The sequence below is a fragment of the Mugil cephalus genome, chromosome 8 (assembly GCF_022458985.1).
Source record: "Mugil cephalus isolate CIBA_MC_2020 chromosome 8, CIBA_Mcephalus_1.1, whole genome shotgun sequence".
NCBI classification, from domain to species: domain Eukaryota; kingdom Metazoa; phylum Chordata; class Actinopteri; order Mugiliformes; family Mugilidae; genus Mugil; species Mugil cephalus.
The window spans coordinates 5,948,814-5,973,353 of record NC_061777.1 but is presented as its reverse complement, the minus strand read 5'-3'; the positions used below and the strand labels follow the sequence as shown (position 1 = coordinate 5,973,353).

At 40.2% G+C, this 24,540-nt stretch overlaps 1 protein-coding gene across 1 annotated transcript in view; it reads left to right on the top strand.

Annotated features, from left to right (window-relative positions):
* The window catches only part of cfap299 (cilia and flagella associated protein 299), a 61,457-nt gene that overhangs the window by 13,656 nt on the left and 23,261 nt on the right, over positions 1-24,540 (top strand). The window contains exon 3 of the mRNA XM_047590959.1: positions 1,669-1,759. Within this exon, the coding sequence (XP_047446915.1) occupies positions 1,669-1,759 (91 nt within the window). The remainder of the gene's footprint in view (positions 1-1,668; positions 1,760-24,540) is intronic.

The following is a 24,540-nucleotide window of genomic DNA, read 5'->3' as shown; positions in this document are numbered from 1 at the left end:
ACCGTAACGTTAAGCTAGGCAAAGAGCAGAAATTGGCCGTTTTTCCCCACTGGTTGTTGCCGTTGAGGTTTTTCAAAGGGCTTTTGGAATGGGAAGCGTATTTGCTGAGCCATTAATGTAGAATATAACTGAACTTGTCTGCCATTGGTTCAGTAGATAGATGGGACTTGATCCAAGATGAAACAGATTTACAGCAAACACAGGTGCTTGCAGGGAGGTTTGGGATTATGGCTTTCTCTGAAAGTGTCTCAGAAGGCTTAAATGTTGAACCTCACAACAGTATCAGGTAAAGAGCCGAAGCTTATATTGAATATCAGGTTACGTTATATTTTCACTTTCCTTTTCTTTGATGAGATATTTCCTGATCCAAACTGTACTGTTTGTGTGCAGATAGTTAAAAGGTAGGTTTTGTTTAGCAATGTTCATTTCTGAAACTTTCACATAGTTTTGGTTTTGGAACTAGAACCCAAGATCTGAATGTAAACTAGAATTATGAGGGATACCCAAAATACCAGCCAGAGTCAGTATGCTTTCGGGGTGTCCTTTTGTCTCTCCATCTTTCCCATTATTGTGAGTCTGATGTCTCAAGAACGCCTTTCTTCAGGCTTTCTTTGAATTTTGGCGCAAACATCCAATAGAACAAGAATTTCATCACAATTTCATCACTCCAGAATTGAGGTGATTGCGTTTTATATTTATAAAAGTCAGAGGTCGACTTGACATATTAAAAAGGATTATTGACAAAACCTCCCAACGGTTGTCAGTGCTCAGCAGGAATGGGCATTCTCTCCAGCGGTGCTAGAGCTTCACCAGATGAAAGGTTAAACAAAGATGAAACCAAATAAACAGAACGTTGAACTTGGCTTAAGATAATTAAGGATAAAAATGCAGAAAAAGGAGAGAACTTACTTGTGAAAATTCCTTGATATGGGACACCCACCCAACATGTAAAAGCTAAATATTTCAATGCATAACACAGTTTAAGGAAGCTGAAGTCACAGATACTCTACCTTTAATGTAATGAATGGCTTTTCTACTTTCTTTTCTCTGAATTCTTCAACCACAGCTGAGAAGTTACCAATGACCTGTTTACTGCCTTTAAGATGTTAACTTGCTGTGAATCTGATGAATGTTTTGCAGAGTCGATCCTGGACACATGCCAGAGTTCTGTTGCTCCTGCTTTACTGTTAACTGTTTGAATATTAGTGCCAATGTTTTCTCAGGTGCGAATACATACGTGTGCGCCAAAACCACTTTTCACTGGAAACGGGCCGATCTGCATGTAAAGAGCTGCAACAGTATCACATTAAGTCATTTTGATACTTTGAATACTGAAATTTAAAAAAAAAAAACAAAAACAAAAAAACAGCTGTGCAGCGCTGACATAGAAGTAGGTGCTGACTTTAGTCTACCTTAATCGTGCAGTTTTTGAAACTCGTGGAGACAAGGGAAATTAAGTATCATTCATTCTTTTCAGCCCAGCTAATTCTTGACTTTTAACAATATTGTGTTAGTTGCTCGTGTTAGAGCAGAGACTGGCCAGAGTACCCTGTACCCAGCATGTTAAAGCCTTGAAAGTGTCCATAAGGAACCTTTAATGCATCATGTGATCTTTTTTTTTCGTGTTAAGAGAAACATTTCAAACCGTTTGAGTGTTGTCTTTTCCAGGACACTGGCAAGTGCAGGAAAAGAACTCAAAGATAACTTCCTGAAAGCCCTGGCAGAGCGAGAGGAGGCCAACCGCAGTGGGAAAATGACTGTGAGTACATTATTACAGCACTCCAATTGCTACGTAATGGGATTCCCCTCAAATATTTCTGCTATTCCATTAGGATGGGAACAGGATCTATACTGTATCAGGTTGAGGGGAAATGACCCCCAGTCCCTCCCCAAATAACACGAGTGCCAGAGGCCTACCCCTCTTTGTAAGGGTCAGTTTATATATTGATTGTTGTACTTCTAAGGTCGTTACTTGTAGGCTGCCTGTAATAGATGTAAGAGTGTAAGTGACAAAAGTGAGGGTGTGGTGTTGAAAGAATAAGATTGTAGAGGATATGTAGGATTGTAGGCAGGCAATAAATACTGATGTAGTGCAAGAACTTTACAGTGGTAGAGTCTGAATACTGTTTAGCAGTCTTGTGTAATGCTTCTTAAAAGTGGGGAACAGTTTAAAAATATGAGGCTATGCCCATGTACTCTACATCTGCTTTATGGTTGTAAAAAAGTCTCATGAACCTTGACAGTGGTAAAATATGGTCCTTGCTGATCTCCTCTGAGAGGAGCTGTGTCCAAATTGTCTTCACCTTAATTGCAGTTGAGCTTTGCAAAGACGTCGCTGCGTGTTTTCCTTGTAATTGTCACAGACAGACACTCTGAGGTGCAGCTCACAAGCAGTGGGTGTCTGTTGGTCATCACACCGAGCCCTCCAGGATGCACTGGGGCAGCTTACAACAGAGTGGCAAATTGTTGGAAAGATAGTCCACACCTATAGGTCTAAGAAAAAGGCTATTTTGTTTTTTTTATCCCTCTCACAAGAACACAAACAAAATAGCAAATCGAGGAAGCAGTAGAACAGCACCTCCTGTGCAGGATAAAATGTGTTCGCTTTGAAGAGCTCCATAAAATTGCTTTGGTCTCCCGTTGGAATCGGCTGTTTGAGGACACAGTGGAAAAATAATAATACTCTGAATATACACCGATCAGGCATAATATGTTGTTTAGGTCTCCCTTGTGCCTCCGAGAATGGAAACGGGCCTTCTGAGGGTGTCCTGTGGTGTCTGGCAACAGAATGTTGTTAGACTTAGACTAAGACAGACATTAATGATCCACAAGGGAAATTACTTTGTCACAGTAGCTTCGTTACACATAAAAGTAAACACCACAAGAAAGTAAAATAAAATAAGATTAAAATAAAATACACATACGAATTGTCTAGTCAAATAAAATAAACAGTGTAATCAAAAAAATGTACAGAATTAACATCATGAACAAATGTATGAAAGTAGTTGGTAAAACAGTGTCCAAGGTGATGCGGTTGTTTGGGCAGTTGCATAGCAACAGCGGCATGGATCGCGTCGCAAGGTCGTTTCCTTGTCTGCTGAGGGAGGGATGTGTTGACGGAGTGTGTGAACCCAGGTCTCCAAAGCACTTCTCATGACGCACTGCCAAAGACCTCACCTTCCCTATGAGGACAGACTGTCCTGACAAGGCTTAAATATTGAACTTCACAACAGTATCGGGCAAAGAGTAGAAGCTTATATTGAATATGTGGTTACGTTATATTTTCACTTTCCTTTTCTTCTATGAGATATTTCCTGTTCCAGAGGACCCATAGGTCCTAGAGGTCCTCTGGATCATCCCACAGATGCTTGATCAGTTTGGGATCTAGTGAATTTGGAGGCCAGGTCTTTTGCTTTTATTCATGTTTTTTGAGTGGTTCCTAAACCCTGCTGGGGGTGGCTGCTGCCATCAAGGAGTGTCGTATCTATTGGGCAGGGGTGAATGAATCTGGTGTAGGTGGGTGGTACATGTCTTGTTACAACCACACAAATGCCAGGTCCATAAATTTCTCAGCAGAACATTGAATTGTCATAAGATGATCAATGTCATTCTCCTGTCTGTGGTTTTATTCTTATGGCTGATCGGTGTATGTGCACTTCAACTCATTGATTGTTTATGTGGACCTTGTTTTAGTTGACGAAAATATGTTTTGCTGCTGACTCCGTCCTCCAAGCAATGGCTGCCATACTTCCATACTGATTTGCCTTTCTGCTTCTCTAAACTGGGGATGTTTTCACCTTTCCCCTAAGTGGGTAATACACTTACTGTGGATTAGTGTCTTACATAACCAAACTTTTTTAAAAAACAAAAAGAACTAACCATTTACACCGCAATACCACAGCAAGTTGTTGCAAGTTGCTGGTTTCAAATAATTCCATAATTAAGCGTGTTATAAGGCTTGAAGTAGAGCTATGTTGGCGTGGCTGACTTGAAGTCTTTATGTTATTGTTCTCAGGCAGATGCACCGGTTGCTCCCCCCCTCTCATCCATCCAAATATGGTAACACAAAGTAGTGGTTCTTGTCTATCTTTTGTAGAGATTCTAACCGTAGCCGTTTGGTGATCCCAAGGATGTGGTTTTAATTTGTGAGCAAACCCTGCACAGTTCTATGACTGTACCTATAGTTTATGATGGGTGGAATGTCAACCATTTCGGGTTTTGCGCTGTGAATTGTTTCACACGGAGTGTTGATGGACTTCAAATGATTCACTTCCAAGATGCTGGAGTACAAAAAGGAGTTTTATTTGACCTCCGTTTACCTGCCCCTGTGGGCTTTAATTATGAGATTACAACAAAGTGCACTGAGGGGAGTTGAATTTGTAAGACCAAAGGTTTTTCCCACTGAATGCTCACTGTGAAAACACTTCCATGCAAAAGCCCCCACCCATCTTTCTTTCATCCCGTCATAACTTGAGCCATTTGAGCGCTACAAATGCAGCTTTTTTTCTTTTAAAGACACTTCACAGAAATATAATATATCTGTTCTTGTATACAGAAAAGAAGGGGAAAAAAACAAGCAAAACGTCCCGTTATGCATCACTGCCCTTGTTTTGCTGACATGATCTTTTCCCACCTCCTCTCATTTTTCATCTCTTAAGAGCTTCCTTTGCTGAAAAAATTGGATCGGGAAGATGTTTATTTTCCTTTGAGCCCCATTCTGTTTCAAATTGAACCCACATTTGTGCGCTTAATACTTCTTCTCTTTGAAACTGTTTACGTAACAGGTAATCTTAATACAGTTTGACGAGGCTTGACCTCATTGGTATATTTACATTGCACAGATGTACTCCAGACAACATTTGCACATGTGTGGACGTATATGTAACATGTGATGTACCTGGTTTCATACATACTTTACGTTCACATTGCGCCGTACACGCACACTTTGATATTTTAAATGTAAGTTGCTATTGTGCATCTGTGGTGGTAAATACATCCATGTTAAATGTGGATATTTTTGAACTAACATCTGCACAACATTGTTAACAGTTATGCAGGATGAAAAAGTTGGACATGGTTTGGATTTCTTTCCTCTGCAATCTGTTTCACCCAAAATCCTCTTTATGAAAGTGTCAAATTACCTGTGTTTATCTTCGATAAGACCACCCGGCGTCGTAAAGTATCGCTCGCACTGTTCAGCTTTCTGAGGGCCTATTGAACACATGACTTAAGCTCCAAACTGCAACACTCCTCAAACCTGAGGATCAGTCCCACTAACACGTGCCACATTTTCACTCCACTCTAATGTGAAGCAGTCTTTGTCCTTCACATGCTTTCACTTTTCCCATTATTTTTTATGTTTGCGCGTTATTGTTATTTTAGGAATTCGATTTATGTTATCATGCATGCTTTAGCAGATGCACCGAGCATGTGAAAGGGCTTCAGCCAGTCTTCCCTCTAGGTCCGACGTATATAATAAATAGGCGTTTAACTCAAGTGTTTGCCTAATTTGATCTTAAAGTTCTACTGTCTTTGTTGTTCAAGTAACTCACCCAGTGTTTGCTAACAGTGTCTCAAGTGTCGCCGACTTGATTCATCATAAAGAGTTTCATCATTTCTGTGAAGGGCCGTGAGGACAGGGAAAATAATCCATCTCATCCACAACAATGGACGAGGAAAAGAAAATACTTAGAGCTGAGTTATTGCCTTTCCTTTAAATGGATGATATATCCATTGTCATCTTCCCTGTCATTCATCAGAGGGGTCACTCCTTTGTCCTCCTTTCATGTCAGACTCAGCCTTTCAAGTCAGGTTGAAATTACACCTGTCAGTTAGTGCACTTGTCAGGTTATACTGTCTGTCTCTGTCCTACCCCCATGCCTTCACAAAAGATTGATAGCAGACATAACTCTTGATGAACAGAACTCATCTTCCCTTTGTGGTCGATCTCTCCTCCCCTCCTGTTTCCCTTTCTTTAAAACACAGACAAATGAATACTGAAGAAAAACGTCTATTTATCGTTCAATATACTGATGTTGGTGCATTTTCCCTCTGGTTTTCCTATTAGCTGTCAGGTTTTGGTCCGTAGAACGAGCCTTCCGCTATCTTTCTGATCAGATGATCCTTCAATAAAGCTCTCAGTGTCTTGCCTTTATTGTGCTTTTATTTCCTAGGGCATGTTGCGAAAGCTGCTTCGCTGCCAAAAGTCACACACAAACAAAAGCTGCACCTGGGCAGCTTTGTCTTTATTTGCACTGGGTAAGAAGTTAAGTTTTTTTATCAAATCCAGGTCACACCTGCTCGGGATGCCTGAGGGTGTCCATTGTTGCGAGGTTCACATCTGAAACTGAAGGTGTGCTGCCACCACCCACCCTGGTCCCTGTTTGTTTTCTGTTGCATGTTGAGAGGCTCTGAAGGTGTCAGTGTGAAACTGCAACACCTCGCTATAGTGAAGTAATTTAAAGACGCAGTTAAAATCAGCTATACACGAAGCACCGGCATTCAAAATGCAAACAAACATATATGTACAGAATAAGTGTGCCATATATACTGTATATGATCATGCATTTTGATCATTTTGAAAGGTGAGGAGCAGTCCATACTTCATATTACGGATTGGATTCAGGCTCTTATGTACAGACAGATTTAAGGAGTTGACATTGGCAATCAAGAATAAGATATTATTTTCCAAACTTAAAGAACCCGAGATCCCCCATTAGAGAGGGCAGCTACATATCCGACCACAAGCACTGGTGAGGGGGTGCCGATCATACAGCAGTGCACCCATCTAGCATATCAAGCCTACTCTTTCCTGGCCTTAATCACTTATTTTGACTATAAAATTTTCAGAAAATATCCCGTGCTTTTGTCCATTTTTCCCCAATACCTGTAACATTAACCAGCAGTTATTTACAATTTACTACGTGATATAAGAGTATAATAAACTTCCAGTAAGAAGTACTGTGATTACACCATATTAGATATTAGCTGTAAAGCTCATTGTCTCAGCTTTCTGAAACAGCTGGATTGTTTCCGATAGCTCAAACCATGATGTAATTATGGTGATGCAAAATGTGTTTAAGCAAACGTGGCACCTGCAACACAATAGTTTTCTGTTTGTTCTTTTAACTCGGAGAATGTTGTGTGTAGTTAGCCAAATGTCCCATTACTAGCATCACTCTTGGTGAAGGTAATGGTTTTCTAAAGGTTCTAAAAGGATAACTGTGGAGGTTTTTATTATGTGATGATAAGGAAATATTATGCAGTTATGCTGTGTTCCATCTTCAGTAACCACCAGTGACCATTGCATGCAGGAGTTTGAGAACGAGAACCCAGGGTCTGAAAAGTTTGCATTTAGATGAAACGATGCTCACAAGAACAGGGTTCTACAAATGTTGCCAGTAGCAACAGTGTGCTGTTGTGGGAGGTGCCTTGAAAAGTCAAGAATATGATGTAAACTGAGGGTAAACATTCATCCCTCTTAAAAGACAAACAAATATTTATTTATTGGAAAAGCATTCACTCACTCAGGAAAACGAGGCAACTTCCTTAAAGCAGTTCATTTGGCAAAGCGAGAGTTGGTATGTTTGCCGTCACACAGATCAGTTCCCAGCAGCAGGGCTAGCGTACAGGTCTTGTTGTCGTGTTGTTAGCGGCCGTAGAGAACCTTTTACCTGTCTAATCTAGTGGACAGCAAAAGCTTCAAAAACGATTAGCACACGTTTAGTGCACAATTCATTAATTCAGAATACTGGGTCAACTGAGTGCAGTAAGTCAGTCACATCACCTTTTGCAGATGTTTCTAATAAAATGATTGGTGAGTTTAAATCTGGAAAACTTACAGTACAGTTACAGTTCTTCACGAGATGGTTGTGTTGTACAACTGCTGCGCGGCATGAAGTAGTGAAATTTAGTAATGTTATAGAAATACAAGTAGTCACCAAAGGTATCTATATATCTACCTCACAACACCTTACTTAATGCAGATTATACTTACTTCATTTGTACATGTGTATTGAATATTAAATATTTTTCCTAATACATTTAGAGCTTAGTGATTTTGATATGTGACAGGCAGCAACTGCCAGCCAAGAGTGAATATTTCACTAAATAAATATATTCTTCCTGAATTGTACAACAAGGTTTTTCAGTTTACTGTCTAATCAACTTGATGTTCATTCATTTTGTTCAGCATAGATGTTTTTTTTTCTTTTTTTTTAAATAAATACAAGAGTCATGGATTAGTCAAATTGTTCGATTTGTTTAAAAGAAAAATCTATTTTGTTGGACTAATTTAACTGTTTAGAAATGGATTTTCAGTCTCCCACCCTTTCGGTTGTGGAATTTAGCTGGTTGGCCTGTGCAGCGTGTCTCATGCCCAGAGGGGACATCCTGCATAAAGGAAGTGTTTGTCTTTGGTCTGTGGACCCAGCGAGTTCTGTATTGATAAGCTTCTGTCGCTATAGATAATAAGGTGGTCAGTCATGCAGCCCAGAGATCAAGTATAGCATTGAAATTAAAGAGGAATTCCCAGCCCTATTGCATTTCAAGCCATGTGTGTGTCCCCGCTGCCCAGTGCCTTTGTCCCTGTCATGGGCAGTAAAAATAACAATGGCAAGTTTGATTTCAAAGCAGCACGACCAAGGTGGACAGCTTTTTTAGAAAGAAAGGATTCTTGCGGGCCTATCATATGACCTTGACTTGAATGGTGTCACAGTGTTGTGGAGAGGTGGGGATAAGGCCTCGGCAGTTTGCGACCATCTATCAAGTGGACAAAAAGGACTTTTTGTCTGGAGAGGGCAACCGCCGTGATATTTGAGAGTCACGCAATCTGCATCTATTTTCCTTTTCTTTTTAGTCCCACAACTTCATTGCACCTGATACGCGCACCAAAAACCCCTTAAAGCCAGCCGCTTGTGCTCATAATTCATGCAGCTACTTTGTTTTTCACAGCTTTGAACTGTAATACTCGGGCTGTATTTTCTCAGAGTGCAGGTCTTAAGGAGAGAAAAAACAACATTAACTATGAAATATTACTCTTGGCTAATTACAAGACATGGATTTAATGGCTGGTGTCTCGGTCTATAAAAAGAAAATGGATAGCCAAAGCATTATGTGTTATGTTAGCTTGCACAGCCAACATGGCAGCTGCAGCCCGTCTCTCAGTGCGCCATATCGGCCACTGAGGGACATGGAATGGAATGAGAAGAAGAAAGGTCACACTGCCTGGGTGCTATACACAATCGATCTTTTAGGCCTCTTAATAAATGGCAAAAGATAATAATAGACATTCGTCTGAATCATACATAACCGAATTATTTAGACGGGGTCTCTTCCAGCAGATGCAGCTGCTATCAATAGCTGCGTTTTGACATGCAATATTTTCTTGAATGAAAGAATAATTGGTTGGTTAAGTTACAAAAGCCAAAGCCAGTGAGAACACGCTGTGGGCCATTTGGAAGCCGTTTCAGGGTGGATAAAAAGTTTGTTTGCACATTAAATCACGCATCACATAGTATCTATCCAGCGGAGAAAGTGGCATTGCTCGGCCTTCTGTTTTGCCACTGAAAGCCTGAATGAGCCCCGCTGTAATGATTTCTTCTGCTCCCCCCTCCTTCCTGTGAACAGCTGCTATTGTCTAGAGACGTCGCTCCAAAAATGTGGCGCCTGGACCATTTTCAGAGCAATTGAAAATGGATATACTTAATCTAATCTCTGGGGCTAGATTTTTTTTTTTTGAACTCACAGAGTTTAGTGGACTTTTCAAATACTTCGGGGACACATTTGGGCTGTGGGCTGTCATCATTAAAACACCCGTCAGCTTGATTTGCCGCTGGGAAGATGGGGAACCGTCTTAAACTGGCTGCTTTGGATCAAAGGAAGTCTTATATTAAATGCATCAGAGATGCCATGCAGGGTGCTGGCCTGCCGTCCGGCTCCAGCTAGTATTCCTTTTACCACCTGAGCCACCTAGCCGCACTGTTCAGTTGTACGTGGTCATCCTGAAGCATTCAAAATGCATCACAAACAACTCTTAGCGCACTATCTTGAGCAAGATAAATAGGTTACATATTGCCCTTCTGACAAATATGGGCGTCCACATTTTCACTCTTGTTTGCCTTCCAACAAAGGTCATTAAAGCAAATACTTTTATCAGTTTCAACACCTATAGGTGAAATATGGCAGCCTTAAGTGACAAATAAATCCTCAAATTGACAGGTTTGGATTCCCTTTTCAAGAGCTGCACTAATTAGTATTTATTCATTCTTATTGTACCAACACTGGGTAAGGCCTTTTGTAATTCATTCATGGCATTCCTTTGTTTTTCATTGGATAATAAAACAAAACTATATCACTGGCATCATTTGCTTCTCATCTCTCTAGTGCTGGTGCCCTTAAGGTTCGAGGTGTTTAATGATGTGTGTGTTATGCCAACACCAGCACGCAGATAAAATAAATAAACACTGAACACATGATAGAAGAAGTGGCTAAAATGTAGCTGCTTTAAAGTCCAGAGTGTTTGTTAATAGACTCTAACCACCTGCATTTTTCTCTGGCAAGAACCTCATACATGTGTTAATATGTATTGCAATGACATGAAAATATGTGGAGAATTTGGCCTGTCTAGATTTTAGAAGCTTGAAAGTTAAACTGTGAGCTCACACCATTGGCATTTCAGAGGGATTGTGAGAAGGGAACAGAGAGACACACTGGCATTGACCTGATGAGAAACTGTCCATCAGCGGCGGCTGGTTTCTCTAGGATATGTATCAAAAGCACAAACTACTGAAATAACTCTTTAGAGAAACTTTTAATGGGACAGAGACCAGGGGAGAAGGTGCAGGAGCTGGAACCAGCCCTGGACGCCTCTGGAAGACATGTGCACTGCTCTAAGTAGGAGAGATGCCTGCCAGTATTTACTCAGGTGGAATAATACACAGCCAAAGCAGTCCAGTGTGTAGTGATAAAACAAAGAAGATTCTGAAGAATGTGCTCCATATGTTGCTAAGGACGGATAAGAATTACTTTAATTCCCACTTTGGGAATAATGTTTTGACCCTAAGTGGATTCCTTGACCACTTGCAGGGCCGTCCTATTAGTTACAGCGATAACCTAGAGGACCTAGGTAGTGCTGCAATAACATACTTTTGCATGTGTATGGAAGTTCATAACCAAAGCAATTGTTTTTACACTCCGGGGAAGAGGAAACTATAGTAGCTGGCTAAGTGGAGCTGCAGCACATTCTTCAAGAATGCGCTAGGATGCGGGGAGCCTGGTTTCATACATTCTTATAGGCTGGAAACTCAAATGATTTCAAGCAGTGAATTTTGAAAAGCTGCAGACTAAAAAAAAAAGAGATTAATTTATTTGAATCTATTTGAATTTGGCTGGTTACCTGCAGCTTCGCTGTTGGTTTGCGCTCTCTTCTTTTCTAGATTAGTGAAAGGCTTTATAACCACTAGCTTCCACTCTCCCACAGGAGGCCAGGAAGGAGAGGTGTCCAGACACATATTGGAGCAGTCTAATCACTGTTTTGGTGGACAAACTACTCACAAAAACATGGCTCCTCTGACAGCTACAATAAAACCATATATTTTGTTATCTGAGTATGTGAGGCTGTGAATGGGTGAGGGTAAACATTTTGTGTTTTTTTTTTCTTTTTTCGTGCCACTACTGTTGATTTAAAGGTATTTAGTGCGTAGCAGGTTTATTACAGGATGTGCTACACAAAGTGATGATTTTGCACCTAAGGAGTCTAAGAAAGGCTGCCTGCACACGGCAGGTGCGCATTCCTCTAGCTGCAGTCTCGAAACGTTTTAAAACAGATGTTCTACCCTCCTTAACATACGTCTTCCTAATGCATGCATAGGAGTCGGAGTGAAAACATGCCAGGAATAATAAGATTATGATAAATATCTTCGACAGGAAGACTGTGACCTTGATATGTCAAACGAAAATATTCAGGCCACAATATGGTTAAACTGAACTCTGCAGGAGCTGTCTTGACAAGGGATTTCACTTAATAGGCCATCACATTAAAAAAGGCTCTTTTAGGGTATTGCAGGACATAGACGCAATGGGAGTCATTCATTCTTGTGCGCTCGTCAGTCCGACTCACTCAGTGAAAGAACCACACAGTCTTTTTTTGCCATTCGGGTTCCTTTTTATTTGTACTGCCTACTTCACTTTCAACAATGGCGACTGAAAGTTTTGCCGAAGTTGAGTCGAGCAAATGTTTGCATCTCTGAACCTCCTCAGTTAACGTTTCTTCGATGTGTTCCATCTTTATTTCAATCAATCAGTTCAAAAATTGCGGTGATGTAGAAGCAGCCGAAAATACTAAAGTGGAAACACGCTACTACCAAGTAGGTACATTTTCTGAGGAGGTGCTAGGGTCTGCGAAGGGTATTGGTAGTCGCTGCCACTTCTGCATCAATCCAACAGTCAGTCTAAGCCGCCTATTACTGTGAGAAAAAAAGATTGTGGGAAATAACTCCAACTTATAACCAAGTAACAAATCAAGAGCAAAACCTTGACTCTCCTGAACAGAGTGAAAGACTAGTTGGTGTGACATCTGTTTATCTCCAGTGTCCAAATTATGACAACAGAAAGACTCGTCTGTCCACATGTTAACGGCGTAGCTAGCTAAAAAGACTTCTTGGCTTGTATTTGCTCACTGGCACTCTCTTATTACATGAGATGAGTCATTGATCTGATAAACATTAATAAACATCTGCCATGCAGTTTTTAAATGTGCCTGCACTTTTCTTAAAAGGACGACCGATCAGATGTTTCGGGGGGGAAAACCGAACCTTCTCATGTCAAGCTAATGGAAGCAGACGTTGCTTTGAGTTTGTATGGGAAACACGGACGTATCGGAAACATTGTAAAGTTCTTTGGATACAGACCAGTCTTCTGTTAAAAACATAGTTATGGACTTATTGATTTTTTGTACTCACAGTATATTCTCTAATTTAGTGCAGTTGAGAACAAGAGCAACGGTTTTGGAGAACTAAATTGTATTGCTGTTTTTCTGATTACGATCGTTTCATATTGACAGATATATGTCACCTAGGTCATTTTGTTTTCTGTTTTTATTTCAGACCAATATCTTGTTTTCCATTTTTTTTTTTTTTCATCTCAGCCGTTATCCAGATAAGCAGACTGACAGGAAACTTGGGAAGAGATAAGAGGAGGATGTTGCGATGCAGCATGGTATGCGTCTCCAGCAGTAGTTTACAAAATTGCCTGGTATGGTAGCTTTCAAATAAAAAAAACATAAATTCTTTCTGGCTTTTGCGCCACGTTGAAAGTAGTATTGGGTCAAGGACAATTGACAAGGTGCTGGCAATGCTCAAACCTTAGATACATTTATGGTCAGTAATGGATTTAAGAAAATGAAAACCTTCGGGGTTGGGTCTCCGATTTGGCAGCACTCCATGCAGACTGTTGCTGTGGCATCAGGCAAGACAGAATGAATTATTGCCTCTTTCCCAAAGCTTTTACATTTTGTCTACAGGTTGTTCAAAACACTGCAAAGAAAATATTTTCTTGGAAAGAATTTTAAAACGGCAAGTGCTGCATTTTCCTGCAGCGGTACTGTTGTTTTGGTCGGAATAATTAGAGGAAGGACTTTAACATTAGCATGAAACTGAACTAATGAAAAAAGAACATATGCCCAAAGAAACTCTCACTTATCAACAGAAAAAAAAAAAAAAAAAATGCCACACCCGTGCTGTCCTTTGATTATGAGTCCGACACAGAAACCGCCGTTTTAACAAATTACTAAATTATCCTGTTTATTACAGGAGCTTACTACAGCACATTTTTTTTTTTGTCTCCACTCCACATCACACACTCACATATCCAAACTAACATTTGACCACAGTTTCCACAGTGGCTGGCCAGAGCTCACCTGCTGCTTCAACTGTTTTCTTTACTTACCTACCAAAGTGGCTGGTACGGTAGATAAACCTCCAAACCACAGCCAGATTTCCCAAGTATTTAACTCAGGGATTGTATTCGCTTCCCATCCTACTCTCTCACTGTGTTTTTCTTTTTTTCCCCCCCCCAATACATATGGCTTTGCAGTACTTCAAGCTTTATTTATCAGCAGTGCGTTTCCAGCAGCCGTCTGGCTTAGCTGATATTACAGCGGTGGCCTGGTGGTGATATGGATATCCCCGTAATTTATCTTATCCCCCGTGACACAAAAACAAAACAAAATCTGCTCATCTTGTCTTAGCAGAAAATACCATCCAGCAGGGACCGGGGAAAAGACAAACATGTTTGCACTGTCAGACATGTAGCGTTGCTCTTTATTGCTTTGGACAGTGTTGTCTTAAACCACAAGCCCAGGTTTTTAGTTATTTCACAGCCACAGAAAGCGGAGATCAAACGAAATCACAGACTCTATTATTCTTTTTCCTCTTGCAGGGCCGTACTGAAGTGCATTTCATGCTTTGAAAAACACAGTAAAAACACTGTGAATTCCTTGTGCTGCGATGTGACAGCCGGCGATTGCAGGAGTCTCATGGCAAGCCCGAAGGGGGAGCTTCTCAGCGGTGCTGCCGGCCAACTAAAACAGAATCATGTTTGAACACCTATTTCCACTGGGATGGGGGGGGAGGGGGAGCTCTCCATGCTTTAATCAGGATCTTTAAACAGGCAAGCCTTTGATAAAGACTTTGCTCTGTACATTTATCTTCTTCCTCTGAAGGCTGTGCTGGCTTATGTCATCTACTTTGATCCTACTTTTTTGGAACACAGTGTCGGACATATCTCTGCTGCTGATAACACATTGGTCAAGTTGAGATGAAGCGAGAGAAAAACCTCAAAAAAACCTGGCCCCACCTTCGCTCCTAATATCCAAAGTGTGCGAATGTGAGTGGTATGTCGTACCTCCCACGTTTTCTCTTTTTTCCTTCTCCTTCTTCTTCTTCTTCTTCTTCTTCTTCTTCTTCTTCCTTCATGGAAACAGTGCATTAATTTTCCAAGTGCTGTCATAAACATCACCTCCTGGTTAAAGTGGAGCTGTGACAGGGTGCTGCCCCACAATGTGCGAGGGCAACAATATTTGACTTGGATGTGTTCCTGGTGATGAGGCCAAACCCTGCAGCAGGCCTCTTGGCAGATACCATGCCTGAGTGCTTTTGAATAATGCTGATAGGAGCTGAGCTGGACTGGACTATACCCATGACAGACTCCACTTTAAGCTGTGCATCAGCATTCAGAACGCAACAGGCGGTGGCACAACTCTTCGCCTGCACAGACATATAATTATTTATCTTAATGAATATTCTTCTAAATGACTTTAACAATGGTTATCTATGTGTTGCTGCTGAAAGTTAACATTAAGTGTGGGAAAAAGAAAGACTTCCTGGTTACTGGTATTAGTGAAAGTGGAAGCATTTTTTATTTTTTTTTTTAGTAACCACAAAGAATTAAAGATTTAGCCTGAGCAGCACATTGGACAGTGAATGAAAAGACAAGAAAGTTCTGGCCAGGTATTTGATTTCAAGTTGATATTTGCTTAAGTGAAACAACCAGTTTAAACCCAACGTATGAAGCTAACACTTAGCTTCATACATGAAATCATCACCCTAAACAGAGAGCATGAATTTTAGAGATCCTAATTACCCCAGATTGTAGTTCTTGAACTTTTTTTTTTAAGCAAAACAATGCGGTTGAAGACTTAGAGGAGGCACAGGCGGGAAGACAATGGGAATATTGAGAATTCCTCTGCGTCATTAGGGAAGACCAGGATTAGTAGGGGCTTCCTGTTTGCGACTAGCTTGGGGCCAGACCAGTCTGTGATGTTGGCATTAAAGCGAGACGGTAACCTTTGAAAGGTTACCAGTAAACAGGCGAGCCACAGGGGACATGTTTTCTTTCCCATGACACACTGAGCTGTCACTTAGTCCACATTGTTCCACAAGTTCGGCTCACCTCCTTTTACCCCTTTAGGGGCCAGCTGATAGATCATACACTGACGCCAAAGTAAGAAAGAGAAATATACAGCAATGGCTTATGAAATAGCTTTCCACTTTCTAGGAACGGAGCTGCTCTGTTTTGTGTCACGGTGTTGCGGTTACTTCTGTACAACCATCCCTTGTGGTCCACAGGTGTGAGCTGTTTGCTAGAGGTGTGGCACTTGACCCCATAATCATTAGCTTTGTCAGCTCAACACACTTCACTTATTTATGACTTCTGTTATTGTTAGCCTGGAAGCCAGCCCACCAAGGTTTGGGGGGTCTAGATTCGGTCTGTTTGGAATAGATTTCGGCCAAAAAATGGACGGCAAGACAGCACCTCAAAAGTGAAGCCAAAGCATGCGGAGCTCCCCCTGGTGTCTGGCTGCAGTATAGGTCGTAAGCTCCACCCCCTCCATCTTAGTGGATGAGACTTGGGCCAAACTAAAACACTTCAAAGTAGTTTAAATCATTTTTTGTTGGAACTAAAGCCTGTGTTAAGTCAGTGAGTTCATCCAAGCGTGTAACATTTTAATCTTCCTCCAAAGTAAACACAACTAATAAAAGCTACAACCAAAAATAGAAAAACTACAACCAAAGACAATGATAATTGGAGGCTTTGGATGGTTTAATGCAAGTATGTTTTGAAGTATATTAAGAGCAGCATCATGTATAATAAAAGTACAACTTCACACACTTCTGTGTAAAATAATATTTAGAATTTGAAAGTAACTAATCACAGAAATATCGGTACAATTGTTAAAACATAGGTTTGTGCTGATTTGGTTTGTCAAACTATATGCATTACAAAAAATATGTCAGTTCACACTTTGGAAAATATCCTATGCCTTTCTGTCGCAGTTCAGCCAATAAAACAATCATGGTTTGATTTGAACTCTACAGAAAACAATTTCAAAGAGTGATTACCACCGTCCTGTGAACGGTTCACTCATCCCGACCACTAAACACGAGGCTGCTGCCTCATTGACATGGTTGGCATTCTTGGTACTTTCTCTGACATGTTTGGTCTGTAACGAACAGGCTTTGAAAGCTTCTGTCAACGGCAGAAATGCCTAATAACGTGGAAAGAGTTTGTCACAGGTCAAAAGAATTAACCTCTATTTGTGTGTGTTGCTAAACTTGAATAAGAGTCAGACAAGGAGCATGATAGTCAGGTCTTTCAAGATTTATTTTGGGTCCCTCCCACTCTTAAAAACACACTTCACTTAATTTTGCGTGGTCAGCTTGGTATGTGTAAGATTTCCTCCTCTTCCCACCACACACCCTCATTGTTCCCCACATAAGGACACTCAGCATACTTTCAGATTAGCTGAAACCAAGGCTTTGGGATATTGTGTCTTTGCTACCAGGACACATGTTTGGCTTTAGTCTATTGATTTTACTTGGTGGCAAGCTGGTGAAAAATATTTTTCATTGCCATGATGTATTTTTTGTTTCTCAACGTAACAACAAAAGGTGTCGAAGGGTTCGAACAATTAAGTTACACTAACAACTAATCAAGTTGTCAGTTCTTTTCAAAAATAACACGCATGACTATACCAAACGTGACACATGAGTGTTTTCCCCTCTGCCTCTCTGCAGTTAAGGTTTAGACAACTAAAACCACTTCATTAAACTTAGGACAAGATTGTGGTCATGGTTTAAAAAAAACAACATTGACTGTCGGTCGGAGAAAGGACACAAAATACTGTGTGCTGACGTTATTTGCTTTCTTCTGCCCAAACATCCACCGCAAATTTCAGAATTTGACTTCCAAAAATAAGACATTGTTTTTGCTTCAGCTTGGTGGAGTTCGACACTGAATAAAAACACAATTAATTGTTTTTTTTAGTATCATTTGACGCTATCTTACGCATTCTCTTGCAGTGGATTTCAACTCCACATTTATGCATGCAGTGTCACGTGGAAAGATAGATCATTTAAAGAGTAATTATAAATGGAACAGTCAGTGGTTTATCATGAATATAACTTGCTATTACAACCAAATGGCATCCAAAAGTCCATCAGATATGCAGTGACTTCACATTTATAGAAAACCTCTTAGGAAGGAGCTCAGGGTGGATAGATGGACAACAAGTGCACTTCACTGTTCCCATTTCATCTCTTAATAGTGCTTGCTTCATTTGACCATATCAGGCTGCAACTTCTGTGTCTTTTCTTAGCTTTGACCAAGTATTAATGTGAAACCATCACCATATCCTGACTTTAGATATTCTTCATAAATAGCTAATGCGACCAGTTTTGATTATTAAGGAGAATTCGTTGTCTGTTTTTAATTAATTTGGGGCTTGATTTTGGATTTTCTTTGCACCTGCAATACCATTTTGATGCATTCTCATCCATCCGCAATGACCCAGTGAGCTCTTGAGGGGACAATGTGGACATGTGGAGCTCATATTGAACGGAGGAACACAGCGTCCTCTGTCCTGAAGCCTATCTACATCTTCAAAGGCCTAATCATAACCTTCCTTTGCAGTGTTTATTTCTGTCTACTCAACCTTTAATTACCAAACTGGAAATCAATCTCCTGCAGGTCTTTCATTTGTTACGTCTTGACCACTTAAATTATTATCTGCATTTAGCCACCAATAAAATCATACCACAATTTTTTGGAGGGAAGATGGATGGAGATATAATTGAGAGTTTTCCGCACTGTCCCCCATGACTATTAACGTTTGCAACTTAACTTTGGTCAGACTGTCACCTCATTTTCTCCTTCAAATACTTGGTCTAAAACAAAATTGGACTTAATTACAGGGCATGTCTGCAAATCGTCCCATTTGAAGTTTGCAAATGTTGTATGAGCCTTAAGAAAACTGACCCAGTTCCTCCAGGCTTCCAGATTGAATCAGCTCGTGTACTGCTTTCATAGTCAACTAATAAAGCTCTATAGGAATGTGCCCTTAACAAACACATTTAACTGAACAAAAGTAATTGAATTTAGTGCAAACATGTTCTTTAAACTCTGCCCAACCTGTGCCCCAGCATTCATTTGTGTGTCTTAAGAACTGATTGTGCTATGTACACTTTCTCTTTCATCTGTGGCTTTGTCTGCACCGGGAATGTGTCCACAAATATATGACTCTGATAGTGCACCACCTGTTTTATAAGCTATTTTAAGCAGGGTAAATGATAATCATGGAACAAGTCATCAGGTGCAATGAGGAGAGCTATTACAGCGGCGCGTATTACCTTCAATTCATATGTACGCCATTCTTTATACAGCTGCAAAAGTTCAAGGTGGAAGAGTTTTTATTTGAATCTGGACTAGGCCAGTGATTTTATATTGCGTGTAGCAGTGAAAAGTCATCTTATGGCTTTCAAAACAGACAAAAATTATAGTAATCTTATATAAAGAGGGGCAGAGGAACTTTGCTCTCAATCATCCTTTCAGTGCATTTTTATGTTGTGTAATCATCCTTAGTCAACACTAACTGAGACATTCACATCTGCTACAGAACAATACACTACACAAAAAAGTTATAAATCACAATTTATTAGGAAAGTAAACACATCTCGGACATGGGGGAGGGCTCCATCCAAAGAAAACCAGAGGTAACAATGAAAAATCTGTTATTATACTTGTACTTCAGTATCCATTGATATAATGATTAGGGCTTGCTGAGGTTTTTAAGTCTGAGTGCAGCTGTGCGCAGGAGAACAGAGAAGTACACTATGCTATAATATACCTTGATTGCTCAGACCTGATCCAGTCAGATTCCTTCCTGTCCAAGCCAAAGCTAGGTCAGCCTGGACCCACCTGATTTCATTTCAGTCAGGCCAGGACCCATTCAGATTAATCCAAGCTGTGCCTAACTGGCTACACGCTGGCATATTTTCATCCATCATGTTGGATACTTTCTCTTTAGACAAGTTTGACAATTGTAAAGTTCATTTGTATTATATATTTTATATATTATATGGCCAAATTCCCAAGCATACCATTTACATCAGGGGTCTTCAACGTGTTTTTCAGTGTGTTCTGTATTAAATTTCGCTTAAGGCTATTTACAAACATACATTATTATTATTATCATTTTGCATTCAATATAAAGCTATCCCTTATCCTCTTTACTGAAATATGTTGGATTCATGTTAATGTCTATTTAAAGAAGTTTAAATTTGTGGGGAAAACATGATCTATCTAATCAGCCAAAGATCTTGCGACGCCCCTAGGGATGAAGACCTATGATTTACATGTTTTCTGTTCTATTAATAAAAAATTTTGGCCTCAGTTTAATTTGATGAGCATATGAGCCACTGCATGCATCACGCCTGCGACCTCTTAGTTACAAGGTGGTTGCTGTAACCACAAGGCCACCGTGCCGCCTTCAGCTCACTGGAGGTTCCTTGGTTTTATTCTTAAATGTTAGCAGACTTAATACAGTGGGGCTCCATCATGTCAGATGCAGTGAGTGGTTAGTAAAGCTGGCTCTCATTAACTCGTGGACTGGTCTCAATAATGTGTGTGTTTACACTCACACGTGTATATACTGTACGCTCGCATACTGCATGTGCTTGCATGCACACGCGAGGCAACATTCAGTTGTGTGCGCCTCTTCGCGTGTATTTGTGGTTCACGTGAGATCAACAGGCAGGGACTTCCCCTCTGTTTGGAGCTAATCCCCGGTTGCACTGCCCAGATTAATGTGCAGTGGGAGCAAGAGCTGACAATTAGAAAAGTGGTTGTTCACTTCAAACCCTCAAAGAGAAGCCTGCTGTGACAGAGACACACCACAAACGTTGCATTTTCAAAGGGGGGATTCAGGAGACGTAAAATGTTGAAATGTCTCAGAAGGCGATTTGTAATAATGCATGGCATGTTTGCTTTGAACCGGAAAGTAATTGTTTCATGTCTGCAAATCACGTTTTGCTAGACTTACTAAGATCAGACTAATCTCCAAACATTTTAAGAGGAAACTGTGTCCCACCCAGAGACTTTGAAGTCTGTTTTTTGTCAAAGGATTGACAGTTTAGGCTAAGACATGAAACGACGGCACAAGAAGTATGTGCTGTAGAGATTGTTTGCACTGGAGTTACATTGCTTACTTTATCATTCTAAATTTCCAAAATACTTTGCCCCTCTCTCCACACGTAGAACTTTGCCCGCCTTGTCCTCTAAAAGTCTTGATCTTGATCGTCTGATTTTAGTTAGAACTAAATAGTCGCATCATATGTGAACCTGAATTAAAACTTTGTGTTTGGATTGTGGCAAACAGTATCAAGATGGACATTTCTACGTATTTACCTCGTGGCTTCCTGTATCAGAAGGCGCAAGATGTTGAGGAAATGACTTTGAGGTTCAGTAAGTTTTACAGCTTTATGTGGTTGGTCATGGTTTTGAGTTTTGTGGCCTTTAAAAATACTGCAGCAGCAGCAGCATTCGATCCAAATGGATACAAAGTCTGTCAGAAACAAACCCCGTTACCTGTACTGCGGCACTTATATTGTTTTCACTTCTATTAACACAATTAGAGTCATGCCTAATTGGCTTGCTCTCCAACACAACCCATGTCCTATTCATGTAGGTAGGTTTACTCAGTGCATAGACTGGAGACGTGTTCCATCTGGCAAAAGTTCAACCAAAGTTTGACGAAGACAAAGAAGGAAGGAAAATATATGTGTCACTTTTAATTGGTGAAACTCAAGTCGATTTTAGTTACAAAGTAAAGGACCCAGATTGTTGGACAGTTCCTGGAAATTCCACTAGACTGTATGACGAGATGGATTAAGTGCCTTATCTCAAAGCCACATAGTTTAAGATTCAAGATCACTTACACTAATGCAAAGGATTCCATCTCTCACTTTTTATTGATTCTGCTAGGAAATGGTTTGTTGGTGCCATTAAATCAGACACTTCATTTGTCTATTGCATCCAAGAAGCACTGAGTTGTGAGCTAACACAAAACAAATATATTCCCTCAGATGTTAAAGAGCAGCAGCTGTTCATTAAATTTGAACATCCACGTAGCAAAAGTTGAATCCTATAAGAAGTAAACCTTCAGACACCAGTTATCCCTGCTCTTTAAAATGTAGAAAGTGTTGGAGAGAGAGATTGGAATGTGTTTACTATTGCTGGATCATTGTGATGTGGTTACTATAGCCAACGTCTCTGCTTAAAGTAGTAACTTTGTGAGCCAAGGCACTGCTGTATCTGTTAAGCTGCAGATGCAGTTGACCAATGTACCATGTATTTGCCTGCACTCAAAAATCTGTTAAAACATCCGTCTCAAATAACAGGAAGGGAGTGCACTCAAAAATAAAGTTGTTTGTGGCAGCCTTGTTCGTGCCCACTTTAGAACTAAGGGCACTGTGTAATTTTTGCTTAGCGGTGCTGCGTGTTACTCTGTACAATAATTTAAACCACATTACAGCGATTTGTTTCCAAGGTGACAATGAGACCCACCAATATGGATTTCTTTTTGTTACCATTTGTATGGCTTTGAATGTATTTGTGGGTCAGTTTAGCATTTTTTCTTTGCCTGTCAGTTGTGCAGATGCAACCAATGAGGTTCCACAACCAAATGTGGTTTGTAGCTATGACTCAGCTGCATATAACACACACAGTAAACTGCAACCTAAAGTATGTAGTGTGTGTGCAAATACACTAAACTCTAAATGCACAGAAAATCCTCGTATTCGTGAGTTAGCTGTAGACGAATAACTGAACAATTTGACAAACTGTAGATTTTATGCTACAAACAGGCATGAATATGTGAATAACAGAACAGGGGAAGGAGTTATTTGGCTAGGATATTGGAGGTGTGCAGCCCTTCATCTAATAGCTCTCCATGGCTGCTTCTTCTTATTACATTACTGCTTATAATATTTCAAACTGATGTGCTGTTAAAAGTTGAGCACTACCTTGTGTTAAACTCATTGACAAACATTGCATTTGCTGTGACTTTTTCATAGTCAGTAAAGTTTTCATAGTAAAAGCTTGTATTTTTCCACTTTTAATATGAAGCTACAGTGTGAAGTGTTTATTAGCCGCAAGATCTGGACCCACTGGCTATCGTCTGGCTGATCTGACATTCTGCATACGCAATGTAAAAATATTCCAGTACTTACATCAGTGGATCAGATGAAAGTAATCCTGTAGGCTCAGTCACCACTGTGTAACCTCATACGGTCAATTTAAAATCATCAGTTACAAGCATTCACTCTTGACATATGTTTTGGGGAAACAGTTTGTGTGACATCCTTAGAAAGCACAGACGTCATAGGAAGTAAGTTGGAGGGAATGGCTGGGTATGTAAAGAATATGGTTTTGACACTGAAAACTGTGGTTTGCATCACGTGTTTCACACATTGTTAGGCAGAAGCTACTTTATTAAGATGGGGATTAAGATAGGACAAGTACATACAGGAGTAATATGATAATCATAGTCCATGTGTAAAGTATAATCCTAAGGACAACTATGTTTTCACTTCTGAACGTTCCTTTGATATTGCATTTCAAAAACTGCCTACCCCAGTCCTTGTTGGAAATTATTATTTTAGACGACTAAGCGAAGCGATTGACGATCCTTACTTCATTGTGTTCATTTTGTTGTGATCTTGCTGAATCAGTTGTCACACATGACGCAGTGTCCACCTCGCTTGTTTGCAAGCCCCGTTTTCACACAGCTGTACGCGAAATAAAATCCCTAACAGAGCTAAAATCACACCTGAAGGTCCCACCTTTGTTATCTTCTGAACAGCTGCCCAAGAAAACCCCAAGACTTCAATATCAGACATTCAGGAACTAATTCTCAAGCACTCAGAGTTTGATATGTGCTTGCTTTACAAGTCTCACACCCTGTTTCACATCTTTAGTATTTTTGAAGGTACAGTCCCAGTTAAGAAAATACATTTTTCATATGTGCACTTTACAACGCCACTTGTTCTACCCTGATAACAGGAGAAGAGAATAGTTCGATAGCCAGATCTATTTATTTGAGTTGTTCATTAATCTTTTAATTACTTATTTGTGACTCATATTCAGAACCACAGGGCTCGTTAAGGACCTACCAGTCACTGAGCGTACTACAGGGCTGAGACTGTAATTTATTTATATTTATATTTAAGCCTAATAAATCAGCTAAAAACTGAACCTCCAATTTACTTCGTAGCTCTTACTAGAATATAATATAACAAGAACCTTTTCAACAAAGGTTATGCAGATATCATGCAGCAAGTGTTGAACTATATCTTCGCTGATTACTGTATATTTGATCCGGCGGTATACCACAGTTTATGCTTTCCAGTGTTTCACACAGGCTGAGAAAGGACTTGTTTTAACAGGGAGGGGTCTCAGAATAATACCACTCTCCCAAAGAAGCCAAGAATACAGGGGGGAAAAAAGTCTTTTGGTTTGTACAGTGCTGAAGGAATTTCTTAAATCTGCACCTGAGAAGGGCGTAGGAGCCCGACTTGGAAAAAAAGCACTTGAATAGATAAACTAATTTGTTAAACCTGATCAGAAATGGTCACATTTAAAAATCACTTTAGTTTTACAGTCCATTCTTATGCACAATTACATCATCAACAAGTGATTGATGTGACT